We start from the raw sequence: 11,652 nt of genomic DNA, 5'->3' as shown, positions 1-11,652 counted from the left end.
TGTAATTTAAGACAAACAAAAGTGGTCGTTTTTGTAGTTTACCCAAAATTAAATGCTATAAAAAAAATCATGAATCACATGTCGTTGTACGAAAACATTCAAATGCACTTAGCTCTTTGTCGAAGTGTATGCTTACCATGGTCATTATCACTCTTTTCCTTTATTGCTAGTATATTCTCTTTCCTCAGCATTCTTCCTTGGACTTCTATGTATCCTCTCTTTATCATGTGAACTAAAATTTCCATTATCAAAATTTATATATATTTAACTTTTTTAGAATTAAATTCCATTACCAACTATACATTTTTGTAACTTTAATTATAAACATCGAAGCATTCCATTGACTATATAAATGCAAAGTGAAAAGAAAAAGTTTCAAAATCGTTAATGACTAAATCAATTTTGATGAGCAAATAAAAATACCCAACTATAGGTGACTATCCATATAGGGTTCTTCGGTCAATATGGCTAATTCCAAGACCAAGACAAACCCTTGATTTAACCGTAGCAACAAGGAAGGAACATGGAAAAGGGCAGAAACATGAGACTGAAATCATATTTTGGACAACAACAAAAAATGGTTAAAATATAAACAAGGATGGAGGTGAATAAATTGGAAACCGAATGCCCTTACTTTCTTTTTCCTTCTATCTTACATTTCTTGTAAATAAGACCCTTCTATGTTACAAATCAAAATTGCAGTGGAGTTTTCATTCACCACAGCTTGTCTTCTTCTTCTTACATTCTCAATTACAAACTGCCTTCTCAGCCTTTTTAAGCAATTATAATAAGAATTGCAGAAGCTTTATACCTCTCTTTCTTGGAAGGCACCATCTCAGCCAAGACTCCGTTGCCATCGTGTGTTTCAAATAAATATGTGATTGTTGACGTGGTGGATCAGTTGCTTTCGACAAATATGGTGGTCAGTCATGCAAAATCATTCACTGTAACACCGGAGTTCAACAACAAAAAGAATGCTGAAGAGAAATCAATCCGCCCAAGGACCAAATCCTGCTGTGGTGTAGGAGGGTTAACCAGAAGCCAGTAACGAAGACAAAAATCAGTATGGAATAACATATGGGAGAGCACAAACATCGGTGGACTCTATCTGCAGAGCTTCTGCCCACACCTGTGGTGCCTCATCAATCCTGGAAAAACCCACCTTGGGCTTCTTCGATTGAGATCCATTACTGTGGAATAGCCATGATTGGTCATCAAAATCAGACCATTCTTCCATCTCAGGCACTGAAAGTACCTGGCTCAAATACTTGGAATCCGGATGGGGTGATTTCTTACACACTTCATCCATTTGACTAGCTTGTGCACTTGCTGATAAATGCGTAGCCAGGGAAACAGATAACACCTGAGCTTCACTGGTACCATTCAACTTGTGTTCTTTAGCATTCACCTTAAGACCAGTTCCTGCCCCGTGGCTATTGGAAGCGAGTGGGATGGGAGCTTGGCAAGATTCTAACGTTTTTCCATTGTCCATCAATAGAGAGGAAGAAGTTCTTGGCAACTTATTGGGTTTAAGATCATTAACTGCGAGAAAGAAGAAAAAAAGAAAGCAGAACTTGTTATCAAGATGGCTATAGAGAAACTATTAATCCCTGCTAAGAAAAACGGAGAAACTATTGCCATCAAAGCAATTACAAGATTTCATGCACAGGTTTGTAGCAGGTTTTCTAACAGATAAAGGGCAGAAAAATTTCAAACGATCATTGACGATGATACATAGAATCATGGTATAAAACTCACCATGAAGAAATCCATTATTTTCCCAGTCCTTCCGCTTGCGGTGATTTTCCTCGACAACAGCGCCCTTGTTGCCCTCCTTAGAAGAATCTGATGCTTTTGGATTAATGGTGCCGACAGGGTCATCTTTATTGCTTCCTTTTAAGTTATCCAGCTCCAAATTCGTATGTTCACCTTTTGCCTTTGTCTTCTCTTCCTTCTTCTTCTTCTTCTTCTCTTTGTCCCTATCCTTATCTTTCCCATGACTTTTTTTCTCCCCATCTTTAGTCTTATGCTTGTCCCTGATTTTATCGTCATTTTTTTTTTCTTTGGTTTTGTCTTTCCCTTCATCCCGCCTCTCATTACTACTCCCCACTTGTCTCGGGATCCCTTCAACTCTAGCATTAACTGCTCCAACAATATTCTGAACCATAGCATTTCCAGATGATCTTGTCTCGTCCCTGATTCCTTGCACATTTGACTTCCTATCATCACTTCTCTTGTTCTTTTCCTTCTCTTCAACCAATGCATTGGCAGTCTTAGCCACCAATCTGACCATTCCCTCATCTCTTTTTGGTACGGTACCCATATGCTTTTCCACCAATTGGTTTCCAGCTCCGGCACCTTCATCTCTGACCCTCCTCCCCAACTCATGCACAAATTTAGAATCCCTGAAATCTTCAGCCTGACAACTTTGGCTAAGCTTCTCCCCATTATAACCAGAAAATTGCCCTGCAAATTTCTTCTCACCTGAGAAACTGCTTCGATCTTTCTCACTACCCTTCTCTTTTGGGATAAACTTCTCGTGGCCTTCAGATTTTCCAGGAAGCTGCTTCTCATCAGTGGTTTTCTCCCCATTTTGACCCTCAGGACGACCAGGAAATTTCTTCTCCTCCAAGTTATTACTTCTATCTTTTTCTTTATCTCGATCTTTTTCCTTCTTTTTGTCTCTGTCTTTGTGTTTTTCCTTTTTGTCTTTCTTATCCTTGTGCTTTCCATCACTTTTGTCCTTCTCCTTTTTTTCTTTATTTTCTCTCCTCTCCTTGTCCTTCTTCTCTTTCTTATGCTTCTTCTCCTTTTGCTTCTCCTGAAAATCTAGAACCATATTAGAAAAACATAGATTCATGAATCAAGCGCAAAAGATAAATTTACATAACAGGGAAACGATCAAACAAATCATCAGTAACCCTCAAAAGTTGAAATTTATACTAAAGGATCCATTATGCACCAAGTTGCAATTAATACTGAGAACAATGTTTTTGGAACTGGACCAATGGTCAAACAAGTCAGACCACCGTTCCGAGAATAAAATAAAATAAAATAATTCTCAAAAATAAGTAAAATAGGAAAAAGAATCAGAATTATTTTTAAAAAATTATAAACACAAATAAATAGCAATAATGAGATAAAAATAAATTACACATTCCAAATTCAAATAAAAATTTAAAACGTTAACAGAGTTGACTACATTAACCCTAAAACTTGGACAGTTTTAAAACATTATCCAAAGTCCAATATTCATCCAACCAAAATTAAGTAAAACATTAAAACATTCCAATATAAAACATTAAGACATTGCAATCCGAAAGTAACCATAAAACATTAAAACATTCCATTCTAAAGTTAACTAATTAAAAACATAATGGCACTTAGGTTTTTTTGTTGGTTTTTCTTCTTTAGAGTTTAGATTTCAGTTCTTTTAATTTTGCTGCCCCAATGTCCCAATTTAGCCATTTAGGTTAGTTTTTATTTTTCTTTCCTCCTCATTTTTTTTAAGTACTAGGGATGATTTGGGCCGGTTGGTTTAACCATTGGGTTTGGGCCCGTTCGGCTTTTTTTCCCAGTTGGGCCATTAATTTGGGCTAAACATAAACAAACCAGTTCAACCCCGGTTCCAAGCGGTTCGCTCTAAAATCAGTCCAAACCCTTTGCCCGTATCGGTATACTGGCTGGTCTGGTTTAAACAACACTTGACCGAGAACAAGCACACTTTTTTTTTTTTTTTGAAAGAACGAGAACAAGTACACTTATGAGTAAAAAAACTGTCAACGAATTACACACTAATCACATCAAGAAATTTTCCAAAGGATTACTTAAAAGATTATCACAGAAGATAGTTCTCTGATAATTCTTCTTTGCATTATGTCCTGAAAAGACAAAGGAATTAAAAGAAATCTGATAATTAGGGGGGAAAGGTACAATAACACACCAAAAAGACAACAAAAAATGAATGCTTGCAGTAAGTGGCAGACAAACCATCATTTAGCAATATATAATTGGTCAGCAAAGCGAAAGTATTAGGTTTGAATAACTAGAATAGAATCTTAGTTTTCACACACCTCTACAATAAAAAGTTTTATGCTATAAGACACATAAAAAACCCAGCTGTATGTCTAAGAAAGCTTTCTGGTAACATGCTACACTACGTTACTCTTGACACGGGTATATTCAATATTTTGTAATTTTTGAATGTATTTGGAAAGTCCTTAAAGGGTCATATCATAAACTCATGCCTACATATGCATAGGACACAAGTACTTCAAGGAAAATGAAGAGTTGGAACAACATCAATGCTACATACAAAATTAACGAGCAACTTCTACTAGTCAAAGAGTATAGGAAATGATACTCAAATCCATGGAGTACTGCATTTACACCAAAATGTACTGTAAATCTGTTCTATACTTGGGCTGCATATGTGATGAGCCAATTCTCAACCTTTTATTAGGTATAGAAGCAGTAGAACAAAGGCTTGCAAGAAAATGGAATGTAAGATTTGCATTACCAATCCCCTAACGGTTTCAAGAAAATGAGAACAAGTAGTGAAGTACTAGAAAACATCCATTCACAAGAAATTCATAGGATATAACATGCCTAGTCACGTACTTTGTCCAGTTAAATTTAAAATGCATGCATTCATCATTAACAAAGCAGTTACACAGTGCACTTGAATAAGGAAGCCTTAGAGGAATAGAATTGATAGTTAAAAAGGAGCAGCTAATGCATTCAGCATTTCCCATAAAATAAGGAAATATAGTCTACCTACTCCATTCTCTCAATAACAGAATAACCAAGCTAGATCAATAAGAGAAAACAAAAAATAAATTGGCTCAAAACAAAATTAATTAACTGTATTCTAAAACACAAGAAAGAATAATGTGAAAGCCAACATAAACAAACTTCATTTTCCTTATTGCAAATTACTTGGAATTCTTGATGCCTTTTATTGGTGTATTTAATGCAAAGGTGGAACTACACTTTTCCTCTCAAGTATTATGCAGTAAAACACAAATGAGAGTGCAATATACCCATGAACTGCTTAATACCCCAATGAACAGGAACTGTTATATAACCCAACGAACATTGCTTTAAAATATCGCTTCTCCAAAATGTTTCATTCTCAATGAAGTAATTTGGGCATTTTCTGACTTCCTCTTTTACTTTTCTTCGGCGAAATTAGTACCTTTTGAGGGAGACAGGAGGAAGGGAATCTTTCATGTCCTTTAAAATTAGCCACTCGCTCAGGAAAAACAAAGCAAAACTTTCTAGAACATGCTTAAATCAAATGTTTGTAAAGATGCAACTGGTATCATATCAAAAGAGCATCTATTTCCTACTCTTCCTACTCCTAGACTACTAGAAGCTTTGCAACACAGGTAGAACTAGAGTTGTAACCGAACCAAGCCGAGCCTGATTAATGAAGGCTCAAGTTGATCTAAATCGAACAATTCGATCTTGCTTAATTAAGCTCAACAGCTCAAACTTGACTCCTATGTCTCAGCCTCCCCTACTTTATTGAGTAAAAACCATAAACAAATTCAAATTCAACCCTAATTTGCAACAATCATCTCTCAAGATCCACTTCATGACTAAGAAACATGTGATTTTGAATCTCAAAGTCTTTATTGATCAGTTCAGACCATGAAATTAAAGTATTAATGCAGAAGAAGTTTGCTGCTGATGCCGCTGTTATTGTTGATGCTGAAGGAGTTGCTGATATTCCTGTAGCTAATGTTGTTGGTTGGAAGACAAGAGGGTGGTTCAGGGAAAGGGTGAGGCCTGTTGGTGAGAGTAAGGTTGGTTGCTGGATGAGATGAAAAGGAAACATTCAAACATTAGGAGAGAAAGGAAGGAGGTCGAAGCTCACCTTAAGTGTGAACATAAAATTAGCTATTTAGGGTGTGTTTAAGTATTTATATATTTAGGGTAAATTTGTAATTCAATAATTAAATAATGAAAGTATATATTAAAATTACAGAAACTCAGCTAGGCTCATGAGGTACTCGAGTCAAGTATTACACTGCTTGAACTTGGATCGTTTGATAGCTTGAGCTGCTCGAATTTGACTCAAGCAATGTTTTGAGTCGAACTTATATTTTTTTGAGCTGAACATAGTAGAGCTGAACCTGAGTAGCTCGCAAGCACAAGTATCTCGCTAACAGCACTAGGTAAAACACAATAACAACTCAAAATACATAGAGATGTTTATTTGTATGTTAGAGAGAGAGATGGTCATTCAATCTCTTACAGAACAAGGATGCAAAACCAGTATATAGATCAAGTCAGCATTCTGCAACAGCATAGATTCATGTTAAATACTATTTTAGCCATTTGAAACATCATGACTGCATTAAATAGTTACTACATCACAACAAAAACTATTGAATACATATCGAGCTCTTTTGAAAAACAAACAAACCATAGGAACACAAAAGGTGGCAACAGGTAACAGAATTCAAATGCAGCTATGATACAAAATCACACAAGATTTTACATCTGAATAGGAATTGTTAAATAGGTACAAGATTTTACATCTGAGGTTTAAATTATTTTTAGCGGGTAATACAGGACAATGATAACACTGGAATAATGAAGCAATCAAGCTTCTTTTATATGCACTTAGAACAACAGATGTGCGAAGAGAGGGATCTACTACAGGGAATTAATCTGAATTATTCCTTTATGATCTAATATACCCCTAGTACACTTACTAAAAATTCATTCAGAGACATATCCTGGAAACCGAATTGGGAGAATAGACAAGGGGAGTGGGAATTTGAAACAAGAACATAAGAGAAGCCAATTTTGGTACACTGTAGAAGAATAGAAGTTCTTTGAATATGAGGACATATAAAAAAGTTATATGTCACTGTTAATATCCCACTGGAGAGGATATATTTCTTATGTAGCATCATAGTAAAGCTGAACATATGGATTATCAATATTTAAATTACCAAATGCAATAAAAAGAGAAGGAAAAAAAAAATATATTGAATATGGAAGAGAGGCAAAAAGAGTCACACGTACACGAATTAACATTAATACTTCATTAAACAATCACCTTCAAGCGTAGCTAATTTCATGCAAACATGATCACAACTAGCATTAGCAAAATTAAAAAATAAATTTAAAAGAAAAAGAATAACTCGTTGAATGTGAGTAAAAGAAAGTCAGAGCCCTTTGATCTCCTTGTTCTTAAATTAAGTCAAATTAAGCAAAAATCTGTACCTTTAACTAGCATTCAACACTCAACCAGAAAGCTCTTGGATTAATTATTAAAACTGCATAGCCAGTGACTTTTGGACATCCAAGTGTCTTAGACAGAAGACATAACCTACCTAATGAAGTTTCAAACAGATGGAACTAAATACTACATCATATTGAAACAAGAAATACAACTTGTTTCTTCTGGCTTATTTAAAGCACTTCCTTCAATTTCATACACTTAAATGAGCTAATTAGTTCACTCTCAATCTGACTAGCAAAAGCTGCAAAAAACTAACTCTATATCTTCCAGTTCAAATCACTTGATCTGAACAGGCCATATTTCTCAACTCCATTGGTGCCACATTAATTTGTCATAGCCAAGTTTCTTATGCAAAAAAAATATATTTAGTCCAAACACACACGGGTTATCCCAATATTCTAACAGATATTAACAAAGTCAAAACTTGGGAACAAACTGCTTCTTCAAGATATTGTAAAACAGGCATCAAAATAAGTAATCCATTCTTAACAAATTAGTAATTTAAAACCCAAGCCAATAGGACCAGCCTGTGTCTACACAAAACTCTGTCACTTATTACAGGGTGGAACAAGAATATAACATATGTAATAACAGAGGGAAAAGGTAACAAATTAAGAAAGAATAATTGTTGAAAAAAAAAGTAATCTTCAGGAACAAACATGAACCTTCCTTCACATATGATTCCTAGAACAAGTCCAACATCATCCGTTGGAGTTTTGTGCACAGTAGATTAAGAAGGAACCACCTAGTGATGCAATATCCTTAAGTGATGCAAAATTCCAAAATCCTAAGTCAGATTCCAACACCATAACAATAACTGAAAATAAAGCTATGAAAAGGGTTCATTCACTCATAAACATCACAAATAGTGCTTAATGGTGAGTACCTAAATTAGGCACCAGAAGCACTGTTCTATCGCTTCAAATAAGCTCCCGTTCTGCTATTCATTCCTAGATTATTAAGATCTTATCTTTCAGAATATACAAGCTACCAGTCTTAACCACTAAATCACATAAGTGCTTCATTAAGCAAGCCATGGCATTTTTCTTGAATCCTCAATAAAAGCAATCACAAAATATTATGAATACATAAAGTATAGTTTGAGTCAAGCAAAATGTTACAGAACATAAGTAAACGGTGTTAACCTTTTTTAGAAAGTCTGCATCATCGGTCCTAGCCTTCTTTTCATATCCTGGTGGTGGGAAGGGAAAGCAACGCGACATTTCACAGAAGTTCAGAAACCAATACACGGATGCCTTCCGAAAGCCAAAGCACTTGAATTATCTTCCAGAAGCAATGTTCCAGAAAGGGAACAACCAGAAACTATGCTCCGTATCCCTGCACACATTTCCAGCTTCAATGTTCCTCCATGAGTCCTATCACTCTTAACAGCTCAAAAAGTTCCTAAAACCCACCACGCCCCTTAATCACTCTAACCTCAAAGGTAACCCCAAGTCAACTACCAACCACTAAAGAAATCACTTCAACTGCAAAAAATGCCACTGCAAGTCCAGGATCACTTACTAAACCCTACAATAATCTTACACTAAGCTACTTCAACAATGCCCGAAATAGAAAGCTAACTTCAAGAAATGCTCTTTTGATCAAGAATTCTAGCTCCAAAGTTATGTTAAACCAAACGGTTTTCTTAGAAACAAAAATGGTCCAGTACAATCTGACCTTCTATGGTGTCTTCCCGGATAATAAGGAATCATCACCTCCTCCTTCCAATAATAATCCAATACCAAAACCATCCCCCAATTGTGATCAAACACATAAAAATACTGAAAACCCTAACACACTTTTGTCTAAAACAGGTAAAAATATTCAAGCTTGTCTAATCACTGTATACACAATTCCATAAGAAAGCAATCTTCTTCCATGCCCAAAAGCCTAGCAATCACCATTTTTCTTAAGCAATCTGTTCAAAAACCAAAGTTTGAGGCAAATAACTCTTCAATCCGACAACCCAAATACTGGAGCTTGAGCCCATTTCTACTCTGATCGGAACCCTAATCAGTTCCCAATTTAGGAAATTTCCCCAATCTGTTGATCCGCATGAAAACCCTAAAAAAGAAAACCCATGAAACAAAAACTTCTACTGAGTAAAAAATTAAGTACCCATTAAGAAGCAAAAATCATGGAAACCCAAATTTTATCCAACAACGATTAAACAAAAAGAAATCTCGAAAAAACAAGAAAATTTATAAAAAAGGAAACACTTTTGCTCCGAGAACCTTAGGGTAAATGGGTATCGATCAAAAAGCGAAAAGGAAAGATTTGATTCAAAACGTAAATTCTGTTTTGTTTGTTTTTTTTTCAGAAAAGGAGAGAAAAACCAACTTTTGAAAAACAAAAACAACATTGAAATACTGAAGATAAATGGGAAGATTAATAATTACCTTGCCCGCAACAAAGTGGGCATTGTAGAAAGGAAGAATAAATAGATCCTTGTTGGTTTGTTTGTTTGTTTGTCAGATTAATAAAAGATTAGATTATAGAAATATAGAGTTAAAAGGAAATAGATAGATAGAAAGAAGAAGTAAGCAAAGTTTTATATCAGTTTCAATCTTGTTTTGCAGTCATATGATTAATATTGTTTTAGGTTTTTTGAAGGGGTCTGGGTATATTTAAGAAAGATATGGATGGAAAGACCAAAAGAGAGAGAATGAGAAAAGCTTGTTTTGCAACAACAAGGCCCTTACTATGATTTCGTTCGGAAGTTACACGCGAGAGAGAGAGAAAATATATATACATAAAATGAGAAAAGAAAATTAAAAACCAAACAAAGAGAAGAGAAGAGAAGGGAAGGTAAGGGAAGGGGAAAAAAAAGAGAAAAGAAAAAGATAGGAAAAGGAAAATATATAGAGTTAGAGGCCGATAAAAGGCCCAAATCGATTGTTAGACGCTTACAAGTTAAAGATTACATTAGATTACACTCGCTTAGAATACTACCGTTTAGTTTGTATTGATTGAGTATGATGATAAATATAATTTTTTTAAAATAAAAATTATATTTATGTTTATCACGTGAAGTTTTAAGAGATTTTTATAGTATAAAGGTATTAACTTGATTGATGCAATATAAATTTAATGATCAATTAAATTCAAAAAATTAAGCATTACAAATAAATAAATTTAAGAAACAAATTATATATTATCACTTTCTAATCATAAATTATAAAATAAATATAAGATGTAAAATTTAAAAAAAAACCTGTGTTTTGTACGTAATATGGTGTACTCTTTTATGGGAAAGATTTCATCTCACCATCAATGATAGTAGATACTGCAAATGAGATTTATTCATTTTGGATTTGCGTTTTTTATTATTATTAATTTAGATATTTTAAGCAGTGAATTTGGAATATATTCATTTTATTTTTATGTTTGAATTTATTTCTTGAATCTTTTATTATTATAAATAATGGGTTCGAATTTGGTTATTTGATTTTATTTTTATGTCTAACTTATTTACTTGTTAAATTGGAATATTTGAGGATAATATTGTTGAATCTAAATTTGGATTGGAGATTGTAATACTAAGTCTAGTCACTTTTTTTTTTTTAATGGAGGTGGAATGTAGAGTGGATGGTTTCAGTAATCATTAACTTTCTTTTAAATTACTATTTTACTGTTAATACAATATCCATCAGTATATTAAAATTATAAGAAGAAATTATACATGCCTCTAAATCTACATAAAAGATATTTTTTTGGTAAATTACAATATTTTTTAGTAAATTACAATAATAAGGTAAAATTTAAATAATCACGCAATTAACACGACTCAAACCTAAGTCACATTTAGGGTAGTGAATATTCTTAACTATCAAATCATCATATGAAATTCATAAAAGTGTAACTTTTGCACTTAAAATTTAAAGTCATTTTTTTGTTTTAAAAAGTAAAATTTTGATATCAATTATAATTTATGATTTAATTAATCTCAACAATAATAATTTTTAGTTAATGGCACTCATCAATTGAATCCAGATCTATTTGTAAAATTAAAAAATATATATACTATGAGGATATATCTATCATTTTATATTTTAGGTAAAATCTAAAAAATATACAACATGTTTGATTTATACTTAAAACACAATTTTAATATATTAACTTTATCATTTCAACCTATACTCTATTTATTTGTTACATTAAATTTTAATAAGTATTTATTATATAAATATTATTCACTTACATAGTGTATATGTTATAATCTAATAACAATAATCTCATCAAGTGAATAAATTAAAATAATGTTTTACATAATGTCATTACTTTGCAATATATTTTTCAATTCACTTAAATATTATTGACTTAAAAAATTAATTACATATTTAAAGAATTTTTAATAATATTTAAATAATTATTACGTTAATGAAATA

At 33.2% G+C, this 11,652-nt stretch overlaps 1 protein-coding gene across 1 annotated transcript; it reads right to left on the bottom strand.

Moving 5' to 3' along the window:
- Positions 1-373: 373 nt before the first annotated feature.
- On the bottom strand, positions 374-10,169 carry LOC108489302 (uncharacterized). Its single transcript, XM_017793746.2, has 4 exons — positions 9,664-10,169; positions 8,407-9,328; positions 1,759-2,821; positions 374-1,542 (listed from the first exon to the last, which is right to left on the bottom strand). Exons 2-4 carry the CDS (start codon positions 8,482-8,484, stop codon positions 1,061-1,063), a joined length of 1,623 nt encoding a protein of 540 aa, XP_017649235.1. The 5' UTR covers positions 8,485-9,328; positions 9,664-10,169; the 3' UTR covers positions 374-1,060.
- Between the last annotated feature and the right edge of the window lie 1,483 nt (positions 10,170-11,652).

This window comes from Gossypium arboreum, chromosome 10 (genome assembly GCF_025698485.1).
Source record: "Gossypium arboreum isolate Shixiya-1 chromosome 10, ASM2569848v2, whole genome shotgun sequence".
NCBI lineage: Eukaryota > Viridiplantae > Streptophyta > Magnoliopsida > Malvales > Malvaceae > Gossypium > Gossypium arboreum.
The sequence above is the reverse complement of the archived record's forward strand: the minus strand, read 5'-3'. Positions and strand labels throughout refer to the sequence as shown.

Coding starts and splice junctions, on each gene's coding strand:
- LOC108489302 (XM_017793746.2), bottom strand. CDS start 8,484: ATGTCGCGTTGCTTTCCCTTCCCACCACCAGGATATGAAAAGAAGGCT. Junction 2,822..8,406: donor ATGCAGACTTTCTAAAAAAG/GTTAACACCGTT, acceptor CTAGATTTTCAG/GAGAAGCAAAAGGAGAAGAA. Junction 1,543..1,758: donor AAATAATGGATTTCTTCATG/GTGAGTTTTATA, acceptor TCTTTCTCGCAG/TTAATGATCTTAAACCCAAT.